This window comes from Antedon mediterranea, chromosome 8 (genome assembly GCF_964355755.1).
Source record: "Antedon mediterranea chromosome 8, ecAntMedi1.1, whole genome shotgun sequence".
In the NCBI taxonomy this organism is placed as follows: domain Eukaryota; kingdom Metazoa; phylum Echinodermata; class Crinoidea; order Comatulida; family Antedonidae; genus Antedon; species Antedon mediterranea.
In genome coordinates this window covers 19,935,034-19,951,210 of record NC_092677.1, presented here as the reverse complement: position 1 = coordinate 19,951,210, position 16,177 = coordinate 19,935,034, and the positions used below count along the sequence as shown (strand labels likewise).

General features: G+C 35.7%; 4 protein-coding genes across 4 annotated transcripts in view; 3 read left to right on the top strand and 1 right to left on the bottom strand.

Moving 5' to 3' along the window:
- LOC140057082 (enoyl-CoA delta isomerase 2-like) overlaps positions 1-16,177 on the top strand; it is a 442,575-nt gene that overhangs the window by 53,380 nt on the left and 373,018 nt on the right. The window lies entirely within an intron of this gene.
- Positions 2,632-5,336, top strand: LOC140057705 (G2/M phase-specific E3 ubiquitin-protein ligase-like). Its single transcript, XM_072103425.1, has 5 exons — positions 2,632-2,639; positions 3,155-3,419; positions 3,822-3,997; positions 4,440-4,669; positions 5,086-5,336. The coding sequence occupies exons 1-5, from the start codon at positions 2,632-2,634 to the stop codon at positions 5,334-5,336; spliced, it is 930 nt and encodes a 309-aa protein (XP_071959526.1).
- LOC140057704 (uncharacterized) lies at positions 6,007-7,368 on the bottom strand. The gene is made up of 2 exons (XM_072103424.1): positions 6,556-7,368; positions 6,007-6,333 (listed from the first exon to the last, which is right to left on the bottom strand). Exons 1-2 carry the CDS (start codon positions 7,366-7,368, stop codon positions 6,007-6,009), a joined length of 1,140 nt encoding a protein of 379 aa, XP_071959525.1.
- Positions 8,475-16,177, top strand: part of LOC140057271 (large ribosomal subunit protein mL38-like) — a 34,231-nt gene continuing 26,528 nt past the window's right edge. The window contains exon 1 of the mRNA XM_072102854.1: positions 8,475-8,613. Within this exon, the coding sequence (XP_071958955.1) occupies positions 8,499-8,613 (115 nt within the window). The 5' untranslated portion in view covers positions 8,475-8,498. The remainder of the gene's footprint in view (positions 8,614-16,177) is intronic.

Genomic DNA, 16,177 nt, shown 5'->3' with positions numbered 1-16,177 from the left:
TACAGTAGCATAAAGCTGTACATGGTAGTTTTGACTTTTTGCACCTACATCTATATGGTTATGCATCGTGTCTTGCATCCACAATAAATCATCTAAAACGAAGCAGTAGGAATAGCTTCATTTTTTCAGAAGCACTGGTTGAAGTTTACCATTAGATAGCTCCCACCCAAAATCTGTTGGTGATGGCAAATGCTGGATTGGCGATACAGCTTTTTTCAATACGAGTGCTTGGAAGTGTTCTCTTTTTATATGCTGGTGCACTGCATCGCTTGTTGGAGGTAATGGCTCTGGTTTTTTTTAAACATGGCATGCCTAACTTAAAACTGTCGATAAAGGACACCACCAGACAAAGATGAACCAAAACACAGAGACCAATTCGTCGAATTATAGAAAGTGGTGAAATACCGCTGCCAAATTGCTGGTCAAACTTTTTGGCATTACAAGATAATAATGCAGATCTGACACGATTTCTATCATAGGAGTTGATTCGTCAAGCTCCTATAGACAAAGAAATTGTCACAGCTGGTGGATTTATGAAAGAATCAGTTGTTAAATCATCAAAAGTCTACACGAATACGTTGTCTCTGGTCGCAGACCATGAAGAATCGGACACGAGACTTGTCATGCTGCCAATGTCCGATACGACACAGTTGTAGTTGCTTCTAGGGATACAGACGTACTAGTGATTCTAGTGTCTCACTACCAAAGCATGGTATCCAAATGGATGATGACAGGGACATCCAAAAAAAGAAAGTATCTATAAAAGACATTTTTCAAGCCTTGCCCGAGGGTTCTACAAAAGCACTGATTCCATTCCACACTATTAGTGGATGCGATACTACTCATATCCAGGGAAGAGTTAAATTACATTAATACATACATACAGTAATTTAAATCTTCACTGCTCATATCTAAGTGGTCACTCAAAGGCATCGGCATGGGAAGTATTAAAAATAAAGTATGAACAAATTAAAGACCTGGGAGAAAACCTATCAGTGACCAAGTTATTATGAAATCGGAAAGATTCATTTGCTACGTTTACGGTGTTGGTCAAGTTAAAAGTACCAATGAAGTTAGGCTTTTAACCAAAAAAAACCAGAGGCATTACCTCCACAAGCGATGCCGTGCACCAACATATAAAAAGAGCACACTTCCAAGCACTCGTATGGAAAAAAGCTGTATCGCCAATCCAGCACTTGCCATCACCAACATATTTTGGTTGGGAGCTATCTAATGGTAAACTTCAACCAGTGCTTCTGAAAAATGAAGCTATTCCTACTGCTTCGTTAGAGATGATTTATTGTGGATGCAAGACACGATGCATAACCAATAGATGTAGGTGCAAGAAGTCAAAACTACCATGTACAGCTTTATGCCGCTGTAACAACGCTAAAGATGACGGAAACCTTTGCATGAATGATCTTAACTGATGCCCTTAACATGTTCATTCCAAATGTAGCTTACGTGTTCACATTTTCTTTTAAATCTATACAATCATAATCCATCATATTGATGGCAGGTAATTTTCAAATGTAGCTTACGTGTTCAAATTATTTTTCATAATCCATCATATTGATGGCAGGTAATTTCCAAATGTAGCTGACGTGTTCAAATTCTTTTTTAAATCTATAATCATAATCCATTATATTGATGGCAGGTAATTTTCAAATGTAGCTTACGTGTTCAAATTCTTTTTTAAATCTATAATCATAATCCATCATATTGATGGCAGGTAATTTCCAAATGTAGCTGACATGTTCACATTTTAGAAAATCTATAATCATACTCCATCATATTGATGGCAGGTAATTTCAAATTTCAACAAATGTAACTTGCGTATTCAAATTTTTTTTTTAATCTATATAAATCATAACACATCATATTTGATGGCAGTGAATTTTATAATTTTACTAATTATTATTGTGTATAAATAATTTCATAGTTATGAAATTATATTATATTTAGTATACAATGGCCTATGCTGTAGTTAAAAGGTCAATAACCATACTATCGGCCATTCTTGTACAAAATATGCCATTAGACTGGATAGAAACACACATGTTTTAAACAATTTAAAAAGAAAAAAAAATTCATAAGACCACAATTTTCAAAGTTATATTATTTTTATATTATTATATTTGACTAATAGTTCAAAGGTCAATAGTTGTAGAATCGGCCATTTTTTGTAAAAACATTTCATTATAATAAATAAGAATGTATAGTTTCTGAACAGTTTGAGCCCTATTTCGTGTCTCTCCGATTATTGGTTACTGAGATACGAAAAATCAAGTTCAAAGGTCAAAATGTCAGAAATAAGACTTGCATCCATTTTTTGAGAAAATGTGTCATTAAAGTGAATATAAAAACATATATTTAAAACATTTTGACACCAAAATTAATTATCTGTGACTAGTGGTTCTCGAGATATAGGTTAATTATAAAAAATGGCCGCCATTTTTAATTATGCAAATTAAGGGCTTAGATTGCCGAATTTCGCTTGGGATCCGCCATATTCGTAATCAGCGAGGTCGAAATATCCTAAATCAAGTGGATCCCAGCTTCTACCCAAAAATGCTTCTTGATTCGTTTTCTAGGCCGTTTTTTGAGAAATGGAACCTGTCTACAAGAGAAATGTTCAGGTTTGGACCTGTATTGGACACATTACTGATATCTATGTGCATGCTCAACTAAACATTGTCTTATATTGTTAGTACTTGGTGATTATTCTTGCAATGTACTATAGTGCTATTTGTATAATTTTTTTTATAAAACTCCCTATAATTAACACTATATACAGTGGCGTAACAGGCGGGGGCGGGTTCCAGATACGGCGGGTTCCAGATACCCCCTGACGGATGTTGAACCGTGCGAAACAAGCCTTCGCACTTGGCTGGGGTACTGGCCGGAATGCAATTGTAGACAAAAAATCTAGTTAATGACAAAGGCGTATCCCTCATACTTTTTGGTTTGGACGTTGTTGGTTACTTTTTGTATTTTTTTGTATCTTTGGTTTCGTATGCCCAGTGTATACGCACGTATGTATGTATGTGTGTATTTTATTGTTACAGTAACATTTTGAGCAATATTTATTTTAAACAATGTATACTGGTTGCGCTTTTCTGATAATTCTTATTGTGCACTTTGATTTATATAGACTACTAATGAAAGCAGTTTGCGAACAGTTGGGAGTGCTGGAAGGAGAAGTGGGGAAACAAAATTTTACCCATAACATAGAGCTATTAGAGCAACGCAAATATGCTAGGGCTGGTAGTTTCGTTGCATGGAGTCTATTGCATGGAGGTCCGGGCTTACCAACTTCGCAACCAAAGCTTTTCAAGCTAATGTGTGGGTTAAAGTCAAATGGATTTTCGGACGTTAATAGTGTGTGTGACATAGATGTCCGAGGCAAGATAGCAAAGGCAAGTGATTTTCGTTTACCATTCTAACAAGGCATCAAATAACTCATGGGAATATGTGTTATGTTAAAATATTCTATACGTTACCTATCGGACTTTTTATTTATAACATTTTTAAATGGGACAAGAAATGTTATTAATTTAACTTTTACTATTAAAATAGCAAAAGTTAAATTAATACAATTTTTTTTTTACATTTTTTTAAACATAAATTTTGTTATTTACGGTCTGATTATTTTTTAAAACACGTAGGCCTACAGTAACCACAATCAACTTATTTAACCCAAACCTAATAGGCCTATAATACACGCGGCAAAACGTGTAGACCTACATTGTCTTTTATCACACGTGTAGGCCTGATAGGCTTACAATTAATTTGTATTTAATTTTTGTATATTTGTAAAGAATTTGATTACAGTATCTTTTTATCCAGATTGCCAAACGACGGATGAGTACCGTACTATTTCACATGAATTATCGGATTGGGCGGCAGATCAAGGAGTCATGACGTTGTATAACTCGGATTTCAATCAAAAACAACAAGTCGTGTCAAGTCTGTTAAAGCATTTTTTGTTTTACAGGTAACGTAACAGGCCTAATAATGATAATATATTTTAAGCACATGGTTATTCAGTGTTAGACGCGGGTAAACTAGATATAGATATGTATGTATGTAAACAATTAGTTACTAGCCCTTTTTAATCCAAGAAATAGTACGGTATCATTATGCATATTTCCTTAAGGAAAATCACAAGGGGTTAAGTCTAGTTCAGGACAGGAGAAACATTTTGGCATTAGGATTTAAAATCATCGTGAAGGAAAATCCATCGAAATCCATCCAAATGAAATTCTCCTTTGGTTTTTATTTGTCGGTTGACGGCTGCTCTGGGTGATTCTTCTGTAAAATTGCTGAACTTTAAATCAAGGCTTGGAATTATTGTACAGGTCGTATGAATGTGAACACATTTTATTTGCTAATTGTGATTATAATTTACATGGTGCATTCATTTTCTCCTAATCTAGAACACATAGTGAAATCCGACAGTTCACTGAAGGATTGGGAGTACTTTGGGAAAACGTAAGAGATTACCCAAACCAATTTGTCCCACTTTTCACTCTGGAGGGGAAAAGACTGACACGGCAAGTACTAAAGACACTAATGACAGTTGAATATTCAGAGGCAGGCTCCAATTTACGAAGTCAAGAGGAAGACACAGTGTATTGTCTGGAGGTTTTCTTACAAGAGTCGGAAGGTATTGTATACAGTATTTATATCTTTATTTTAATGTAAACTAAAGTAAACTCTAGATGGGGCGTTACATGCAGGGGGGAGGGAGGGGTGTTGAGATACCCCCCCCCCCCCATCCTTCGGGCTGAGAATGAATATCCAAAGTAAAATTAGGTACCCCCAGGGCTCGAAACGAAACGATACAATACCGTATTTCCTTACAGTTATATAATATAGCCCTTCGAGAGAGAAACAAGGTTGTGTGTATTCACGAACAAACTTTACCTTGAAGAACTATACCGCTATAGGCCTACCCTATTTGTAATTCCTTGTACCAAAACGAAAGTATGCTAATAAGAGCGGTGAAAGGGTAAATGGTAAAAAAAAAGTATACATTTTTTATTTCATAATGTTTAACATTTTTATTTTTATGCATTTTAGATAAAAAGACCAAGACATCCCTTGGAGACTTCCTAACATTTGTTACTGGTGCTGACTCAATTCCCCCTCTTGGTTTTAGCAACCAGATACATATAATTTTTTTTAGTAAGGAGCGAAAGATGAGAGGTTACCCGACAGCCAGTACATGTGGGTTGGATTTACACCTCCCCCGTGGATATGACGATCCATTGGAATTCACAACTCTAATGGAGGAAGCCATCATAAATGGCAAGGGTTTTGGAAAACTTTAAAGATGTATTGTCCCCCAAAATCATGAAGAATAAAGATTTTTTAAATCGGACTTTGAATAGGCCATTTTGCAGTTTTAATGAAGTTGTTTCCATAAGAAAAAAAAACGAGAAAAAAAAATTATTTCACCTATAGAAAGACAAAACAGTTAAACAGTTAAATTACCCCAAAACTCATTGTCTTCCAGCCAATTTGACCATTTATTTGCTTTAAATTACAGTTTTCTTAGGTAAATAATTTTTTTTCAAACCCATTTTTTTGTGAAAGTGAATAACTATTATGTGACATTAAAATAACATATTCAACAAAACAATTTAAAAAAATATTTTTTCAGGGGGACAATATATCTTTAAATTATGATCAAATTTTAGTAGCCAACAGTTTTGTAATTGTTTCAGAAATAAAATACTGTTATTAAAATTTCAATAAACAAAATGTTGTTGTTAAATTACATCTGTTTTACTGTATTGTACAGCTACATAACACAATTCTGTCTGATCATCACCAACTGAACATAATACTATAAATATAATTGTTTATATTGTATTCATTACATTGTGTTCGTTGCAATTCTAACTTTGTATTGGAAATAATATCACAGCGACAATTAATTAATAAAAAAACGATTTATAACATGATAATGTGATATCACATGCTTGCTGTGGCATTTGATCAGATGACGTCAAGAAACATATTTCTAAGACTGCTGTATAACTGCAAACCTTCATCACATGTTTTCGGCATCGATAGCTGCTTTTCTTCCAAGAATATGGAACATAAGTCGAACACGTCCTTATCGCATGGAATCTGGCTTTTGAAGATGGATTCACTTTCACAAACTTCAACTTTAGCCACATCAACGGGAATAATACACTCTTGTCCCCCGAATAAGTATGGTACATTGTACATCAATGTCGGGCGTCCAAACGGACCATGGCTATTTCTCGATTTTGAGATGCGATGGGCATTCCACTCATTTGCAACCGTGTCCAGTTCATCCTTTAAAAAAGGCAAATATAATACAGTACAGTAAAAACAAATAGTTAATGACAGTTTAGACCGTGAAAAAAAAAACAATATCGTAAATAAAAGAGGAGTGATTTAATTCTAGGCTAATATTGTTTGCTTTTCAAATTGTTGCGAAAGTCCAAATTATTATTATAATTGTCGTACTTGGGGACTATAATGCATAGCACACAATGTAATTGCTGTACTGCTTACCTGGATAATTTTCATAAAACAAAATTGTAATAAAGATTTGTCTATAAGACCTCCATCATATCTACCGTCATTCTTTTGTTGTTTAAAGACGTCCATCCAACACTGAGTAAAGTGTTTTCTGAGAATGCCCCACCAACTCTCAATTCGTTGATTATGCTGACTTGTTCCTTGTATAAAACTGCTGTTCTCATTACAAAGAAATTGTTGCATTGGACCAACAATAGAATTTTCAGTTCCGAAATCTGTTCTAATAGACTTTGGACAACCCATTTTTTGGCGAACAGAATTTACGTAATAGCCGGCTATAACTTTTGGATTGCTGCTAGTAAAGTAAGCTTCTAGCCATATTATGTGTCTAGAGTATCCGTCTATACAGCCATTTATACAAATGCCGTATGGCTTAAGTTTGTCGTACGAGTCGATATGCCAGATATAGTTTGGGCCAGGTACATGATAAATTCTTCTGTGTAGTCGTCGTCTCCTTCTTGCTTCGACACCCTCTGGGTCAAGAAGGTTTAAAATTATTCTGACCGTCTCTTTATCTATGTTTAACCCATTTTGTGTGCAACGAATGTGCATCCACCTGTACCCATGTAGCATCCCTGACGTCTGTAATTGGCTTTCAATGAACGCAGCGACTTCCAGTTCGTCAGAATGCCGTTTTCTTCGACTAAGGCACATTTTTTTCAGCCTTCGCTTTAATGTCCGTTTACTTATCAAAATATCATGATCTTCTGCTAACATTTCAATAATCTCTTGATAATTTAAGCTACGATTGAAATATAATCTAATCCAATGGTTTTCAGGACGCATGGTGACCAGATTGCATTAGCTAAAGTAATCCGGGATGGTTGGGATGTCATTAGAAAGGGCAGAGGTCGAATTATTAATTCGAAATTTCGAATTATTAATTCGAAATAACGAATTAAAAATTTGAATTAACGAATTACTAATTTGAAATTTCGAATTACTAATTTGAAATTTCGAATTATTAATTCGAAATAACGAATTACTAATTTGAAATTTCGAATTATTAATTCGAAATAACGAATTACTAATTTGAAATTTCGAATTATTAATTCGAAATAACGAATTACTAATTCGAAATTTCGAATTATTAATTCGAAATAACGAATTACTAATTCGAAATTTCGAATTACTAATTCGAAATTTCGAATTATTAATTCGAAATAACGAATTACTAATTCGAAATTTCGAATTAATAATTCGAAATTTCGAATTAATAATTCGAAATTTCGAATTAATAATTTGAAATTTCGAATAAATAATTCGAAATTTCGAATTAATAATTCGAAATTTCGAATTATTAATTCGAAATTTCAAATTACTTAAATAAATTCGAAATAACGAATTAATAATTCGAAAAAACGAATTAATAATTCGTTATTTCGAATTTGTGAAAGCAATATAATTTTTTTTTTGGCCCTAATAGGCTTTCGTAATTTTCAGACAAAAATCGCGGTCGAAATAAAAACAAATAAATAAAAAAAAAAACAATACAGACTTGGGGCAAGTCTAACGGAGAGCATATACTGCTGTATAAAAAGAGGGGTGAATTTGTATTGGTTCATGCTTTGATGTATCCTGACTTGCATGTAGGCCCTAGCATTTATTCTTTTGTTATTATAGACACAATATATATATGTTACAAAATTAATACCATTAATAAAATTAATTACTAAAATAAAAACGGAATATAAGCGTTATTTCATAGACAAAAAAATCTAAAAATAATGCATGAACTACAGGAAAACGCATACAACTAAGACGCGCGCGCCCTCAGCGTGCGAATTCTTTGACACAAACATGGCTTCTAATCTTCAATGTCGTAACTCTTTATATGGCTCTGAGCCTAGAGGAGGGAGCAAAGCTAAGAGAGCCACTTCGTGGCGCTATAGTATCTTTGCTAGGGAGGAAGAAGCATGTGCCTGCTGCTTAAACGACCGATAGGCCTAGGCCTACATCGCCTTCTTATGAGTGTCTCTGTATCCAAAATGTTTAGAATTAATCATTATAACAGTTCTCATTCTTCAGCATGTAAGTTTTACATTTAGATTTAGACCTAGCCTAACCTAGCTAGGCTAGGCCTAGGCTAGCCTCGCTCCCCTCCAGCCAGGACCAGGCTCCGGTATCGGGACGATTCGGCCCTGCTGACACTGTACTAACCTAGGCCTAGCTAGTAGGCCTAGCCTAGGTAGGCCAGGGAAGCCTACCCCATTCTTCTGCCTGAAAATAAAGGAAAAAAAAGCTTATTTATGCTTATAAAATGCATGTCAAAGCCGATAAATATAGCCTCCTAGGCCCTAGCTAGGCCTATTTTATAAGTTGGCGGATCCGTCTCACTTATAATATAACTAGGTCTAGGCTAGGCTATAAAATAGGTGAATTCGATCCAACTCGGCCCTAAACCGTCTCGGCCAAAGTCAACTCGGCCCCAAGTCAACTCGGCCCCAAGTCAACTCGGCCCCACGTCAACTCGGCATCGAGTCAACTCGGCCTCACGTCAACTCGGCCTCATGTCAACTCGGCCAAAAACTAATCCGTCAACTCGGCCTCTAAAAACTATGGAACAAAAAAAGTGCCTATATAGTAGTTAATATTATAATGGCAAGATAAACATCACAGTACGGTTAGGACTAGGACACTTACACTTACACTTAATGTTTGATGGAAATAGTTTAGGCTAGTGCCTATTAGATTCCATTTCTAGCCGAAAATAGTTGTCAAGTCTAGACTTAAAGATGTTCATAATAGACCTACATAATAGACGAAATAAAACGACAAATTCAATATAAATTATAACACACTGGGCCTGATCGTTTTTCGTTTTTGATAGGTAGTATTTATTTATATTGTTTGAAATAAATAAATAAATATTTCTTCACATTTTGTATACAGAAATAACTGTCGAAGAATACATTTTAATGAATAATATTTAAACAATATACCTATCGGTCTACAACTGTTACAGTACATCAATATAAAAAGAATAAAATAACATTAAAATCATAACAAATCAAAAGGCAAGAATACAAATTGTATAAGCATTATGGGTATAGGTTACATGCACACACACCCAAACATGAATGTGCATTATTTTCAAATAGGCACGCCTTACGGTTTTTTTTTGTATGACATTTTTATTTTCATTTCGTTTCTACTTCATAATTATTCATAATTAATATGGTACACCATGGGAAGAGAGAAATTTGCTTCTATGACAGTCCATGTTGTTATTTCTCTTAATTTTAAGGTATTGTTCTTTCAAACAAAGTATCACATGATACTGACGTTTGTATTAACTGTTATTTGGCTAAATAACTGTATATTCTCATGACTAAAGGGGCATTCACACCTGTTCCGTTTCACGGAACAGAGAACGGCACCGTTTTGTTAGAAAATCGAAAAGCGTTAAAACAATAGCAGCGTTTACACCAAATCTGTTCCGTGAAAAATGAACGGCCGGTGAAAAACAGAATTCACAGATCGCTCATAATTTTTAGTTTATTATGTCAAGGGTCATGAAGTTAAAAAAGTGCGGCGGGAATTGGAAGACATCTGATCACGAGGGGATGTGATTGTGATTTTAATGTATTAAATTATGGATTCATGGAATTTGTCATGGTGTGTGTTGTTACTATCATCGGGAATCTTGTGCCCCGTTTTGTAATATCATCTTTAATTGAACTGACCGTATTGGTGAAGCGTCATTCTAAAATAATTGAAGAATTCGTCTTCATTGGTCGCCAGTTACGTTTTACCAATTTTTCAAATTTACCAAACTTCTTTCTTTCGGAACAGACCTCGTTTACCCATTTTCTTTTCCTTCTTTTGGCTAAAATTATAGCGGAAAGAATAATTTCTTCCTCACTATCATCCGATGACCATCCAGAAACGGCTGCCATTTTATGTCACGGAATACGTCACAAAACGGAACAGGTGTGAGTGTTTACAACAGAACGGAGAGCGGCGCTCGTCACGTTGAAAAAAACGGCGCCGTCTTTCGTTCCGCGAAACGGAACAGGTACTGTGGGAATGCCCCTTTAGGTGATCAATTTTATTGAACAATACAGGGCGCGGTGGGTGTTAAAAAAACAGATGAGAATGCATAGTATGTTGTTTAGGAATTCCGCTGTTTAGGACTCAAACAAGATGTTTTTTTAGTTTTTGCTTGACAAAATAAAAATACGATTTCTTCAGTGTGTTTTAGATTAATTTCCCATACATAAGATGTATTCCAATATAATCAAATCACAAAAGTAATAAAAACAATTTGAATAGCGCACAATTGCAATAGAACTTTAACATGACAGAACATTCCGAATTTGTTTCCATAATCTCTTCAGTTTTATTGACATCGTCATTGTACCCCCGAAAATATAAATGTGTGAAAGATTTTGTTACTGTAATATACCATTTTAATGTCACATAGTTATTCACTTTGACCGTAACATATTGCTAATAATTTGAGAGAGGATATATACACAAAAAAAAAAAAATTATTTTACTGTATTTCTATTAATCTAATAATATCTATAATAATATAATGGGCCTTCTAAGAATATTTCGATTCTTTCTGGGAACATCCTTGTATCAAAAAATAGATCTAACAAACATTTAAACAATTTACATTGACATTTCGGTTTTATTTCGTCTATGTAGGCATACCGTACTATATCCTGCCATTGTAATAAATGAATTACTATATTAGCACTTTTTGCGTTCCATACTTTTTAGAGGCCGAGTTGACAGATTAGTTTTTGGCCGAGTTGACTTGAGGCCGCGTTGACGTGAGGCCGAGTTGACGTGAGGCCGAGTTGACTTGAGGCCGAGTTTACTTGAGGCCGAGTTTACTTGAGGCCGAATTGACTTGGGGCCGACTTGCCGTGGGGCCGACTTGACTTTGGCCTAGACGGTTTAGGGCCGAGTTGACCTGCGCCCCTATAGGTAGGTACGAGTCAATCCATGACGTCACTCACTTAAATTCGGTTCTGTTTTTTTTTATCCCAAAATACAAGCCCTTGGGAATTTACGTTTTTAAATCAGTTGTCATTGGCTAATTCAAGCGGTTTGATGTCAGACAGGTCATTTAAAGTTCAATCTCGGGTCAGGTAACTTTTTTTTTTCAAACAGTGATCGTTAAATTTTTTGGCAGCGTTTTGAACATTTGAGTCGAATAAAAGTTGTATTTGTGAGCATAGCGTAAGTAATAAATTCAATTATGCTTGTTAACGGTACTTCATGTATTTAGGTATATTTCTGCCAAATATGAATGTAATTAGATAATTCGCGATGGAATGTGATCGATCGCCGTACTCCATCTTCATCATTCCCGGTACTTATACGTACCATTTATTTGTATCAACAAAATATATATATATTTGATACAAAACGGGTATGCAATGAGCCGAAGCTCTTAAACGCATTACCCTATCAGGGCTGCAAATTAACTTTTTTACTTGGTAGCACTATCAAATTTGTATGATGGCTCATAATAATTTTTGGTAGCACCACCAATTTTTTTAGTAGCACCTTTTCATCGACAACTAACCCCCTTCCCTCAAACCCATCCGCGCAGATCCGTTTTTAGTTTATTGGGTGGGGGGGGGGGGGTGGGGGTGTATAAAAATGAAATACAGTACAACCTTAGGCTGGGTGGTCAGAGGGCCGCCAATGGCCCCGCTTGGGGGGGGGGGGGATTTTTTAGTAATTATAGGTTGTTTCAATCGATTTCTGAGCACATAAAAATTCACCACTGAAGAATTCAATTAATTTGGGTTATGCACATTTAGGCAATGGTCCTGATGCGCCACTTATATTCACGCAAGATCTATTATTTTTACGGTACAGAAAGAAATGACTGCTTTGTATATACGCGTAACCTTTCATAGCCTACGCGTTAATAGATCGTAGGTCATTGTTCGCTAAACATATCCTGTAATTTCCAAAGTATTGTTCGTTGCCATGCCTACGATTTTATGATAATATCTACGCGTCGATCGTAGGGTGGTTCGTAGGGTTAGTAATTTGTAAACACCAATGTCATCGCCTTTAGTTAGGAGCATAAACAATGGAAACAAACATGTATTGTTGGCTAATTAAAATCCTAGACGTTAATTTTTGTAGCCGCCCTACACATCGGTTGTCCTAATTTGGCAGGACATCCGCCGACGAGACGAAATCGGGCCCGAGGCCCTCAGCTCACGCAGAGAGAGTTTCGGCGGCCTACATGATTCAATCCTACCTTGGTTTAGCGAATTATAAAAACAACAACACCTTGGCTAGGACACCAACAAAATTTATGCAAAATAAATATATATTCCATGTTAAGATTTAACATAGGCCTTTGTAAATTATTATTACGACAAAAGACCCGACCAGAATTTGGAGGGGAAAACATGCGAACCGTGGGAACAGTTTAGAGCTGTATTACGTTTCATGTGACGCAAAATTCAGGTACACTGTTTTGTAGCCATCCCCCTCGTACCGAGTAAAAAAAACATGCGAGAGGTTTGTGGTGGTGGTAAAACAGAGTATCGCGTTTCATGACATGTGACCAAAAAACTAGGTCTGTATTAATTACGGTCTTCTCTGTCGGCAGTCTTTTTGAGCGAATGAATTGTTTACGATCTTTTTGTTTGCATGTTTCTGGATCGACTGGACGTTCGCTATATTATTTTTATTAGTTGGCATAGTTCATTGTGTTGGATCGTGTCTCTACGTTTACATTGTGGGAAATTTATATTCGCCGTTGAGAGTAAAAAAACACACACGAATGAAACGTTTACGAATAAAAACTATTATATTATATATTTCTTAGTAATGTACAAATTGGTCCTCCTCCGCCAGTCAAAAATAACACATTAAATAATAATTTTCACACCTTGTTAGTGTTACTTACTAAGAACATCGTGAGGTTGTTTATTGAGGTTACTAACGAAGCCAAACAATGTACAACCTACAAAGCCAACAACGTAGCCTGTTTTATCTACGAAGCTACTTCGTAGGAAAAGTTGCGGTATTTTCTCTGATATATAATTTTCGATAATCAGAATCTGGAATAAAGTATTAAATTTACTGATAAACAATACTGCTGTTTAATCTATATAATGAATAGATATTATTATGTATATCATTAATAAATTACATTATTTATTAATCATGATGTAACCATTTATACTGCCTAAAAAATGCTGATGACTGCGCGACGACAATCCTTTGTATCTACCGCGCCCGCCCTGGCTAACTTCTGTGTACGGCGGTACCAGCGTTGCCAGCGATAAAATTTAAATTATGCCGTATCCTGTCTCAAATAATGCCAGATTGGGAAAAATAATGCCAGATCCCCAAAATGTGGCCCTAAACAGCGCCACCAACGGTTGTATGTCTAATAAACGTTTGTAAAACCCCAACTGACACAAAATAGGGCCTAAATTGTATCCCTATGTCGTTCAAAAATTGTATTTTTAGTTTTGTGAGTAATAACTAATAATTCTAAAAATATCTGGGGTGAAATGGTAATTGCAAATGACACAAACACGAACCCACGAACCCTTCTCCCCCCCCCCCCCCCACCCCCAAAAAAAACCTGTTACAGCCATGGAAATTTAGAATTTTTGAGCTGAAATATGAGAGCTGCTCGATCTTTGCACTTAATTTCAAATATGAAAGGATCTTAGCCCACCATAATTAGAAAATGGCAATTATAATTTAAAATAGGAAATAAAAATATATATTAACACTTTCACCGCCAAAGACGGAAATCTCCGTCTTTCGATGCCCAGCGCCAGACCGCCAAAGACGGAAATTTCCGTCTTTGGCTTTTTATTGCACAATTTGTTAGATCATGTATATATGGACCGCATATAAAAATTTCAACATCCAAATCGACCTGGACCGCAAATATTTTGATACTTTATTAACCCCTAGTGCCAATGACCCAGCTGGCCTACATCGCGTCCTATCCGTAAACAACATAATGTGCTTACTGCAGACGAAGCAATTGCAGAAATATTTGCCGACTCTGACTCTGAAAATGAGTATTTATTATCCCCAGATGATGAAGGTATATTTGTACCTAAATCTGGTTTATAAAATGTAATAAATATTTGGAGATAATTTAGCTAGCCTGGCTTAGACTAGTTTGTAGAATAGGTTGAGAAACGTGACACTGACAGACGGTGCAGCCAGGCTAAAAACCTCATTATCTCTGCTTTGTTCTCCGATTGAACCTAAAGTGCTAAAAGTGAGCCAAGTTCTTTGTACAATTATGTGATATTACAGTTTTATTTCAATAAAGTGTTTGGTACCATTGGAAAGTTTATTTCTATCTCATTATTTGAGTGTATATTGCTTGTTATTCTGATTACAAACACCTTTGCTATGAGCTTTGAAAAACAGGTAAATTTATCTAAAATGGCTGGCGGTGAGGGGTACTTCCTTTGTTGAATGCCTGGCGGTGAAAGTGTTAAGTGTCTCCAGGACCTCAGCCCCACCATGGTTGATAAGAAAATTTTGAAAAATGCTGATGGCCGGAAATGTTACTTAATTTAAAATATGAAATAAAAATATATTTATTAGTGTCTCAAGGATCTTAGCCCACCATAGTTCGAAAATGGCAATTATCATTGAAAATAGGAAATCAAAATATATATTAAGTGTCTCCAGGACCTCAGCCCCACCATGGTTGGGACTGAGGTACAAACATTTGGAAAATAGAGCTGCTCGACGGCCTGAAATGGCACTTAATTTCAGATATGAAATAAAAATATATTTATTAGTACCTCCAGGATCTTAGCCCACCATAGTTCGAAAATGGCAATTATAATTTAAAATAGGAAATAAAAATATATAAGTGTCTCCAGGACCTCAGCTCCACCATGGCTGGTGCTGAGGTAAGAAAATTTGGGAAAATAGAGCTGCTCAATGGGCGGAAATGGCACTTAATTTCAAATATGAAATAAAAATATATTTATTAGTACCTCCAGGATCTTAGCCCATCATAGTTTTGAAAATGGCAATTATAATTTAAAATAGGAAATAAAAATATATATTAAGTGTCTCCATGACCTCAGCCCCACCATGGTTGGGGCTGAGGTAAAAAAAAAAATGGAAAAATAGAGCTGCTCGATGGGCGGAAATGGCACTTAATTTTAAATAAAAATTACCTCGCCCACATGGTCACTACTGGGGCTGAGAGGTGAAGAACATTTGGAAAAATAGGGTTGCTACGACGATGCAAATGGAACATAATTTGAAATATGGAAAACAAATTCTCCTAGAAGAAATTCTTTTTAAAATTAGAGCTTCTAATTAGTTACTGGAAATTGCCATTTCAAGGGTTGGGGTAGGGGTGCGGCCACTTATAATTATGAACTGAAACAACAAAACCCCTTTCATAATGTTTTCGTTCAATTGTCTCTATATCTGGGGATCCAATAACCTGCATGGTCTCTGAAATAGAGCAACATAGCTAGCCATAGCTAGATTTGTTGTGCTGCCTATATCGCACACACGGTAGTTTTCGAGCAGCCTTCCTATCCGAAGAGTCTATTTAAGTCCCAAACAAAAGGATGGAAGAACTATTGTACGGAAAACCCGA

Coding starts and splice junctions, on each gene's coding strand:
- LOC140057705 (XM_072103425.1), top strand. Junction 3,420..3,821: donor TCCGAGGCAAGATAGCAAAG/GCAAGTGATTTT, acceptor ATATTTGTAAAG/AATTTGATTACAGTATCTTT. Junction 4,670..5,085: donor TTTCTTACAAGAGTCGGAAG/GTATTGTATACA, acceptor TATGCATTTTAG/ATAAAAAGACCAAGACATCC.
- LOC140057704 (XM_072103424.1), bottom strand. CDS start 7,368: ATGCGTCCTGAAAACCATTGGATTAGATTATATTTCAATCGTAGCTTA. Junction 6,334..6,555: donor GTTTTATGAAAATTATCCAG/GTAAGCAGTACA, acceptor CCTTTTTTAAAG/GATGAACTGGACACGGTTGC.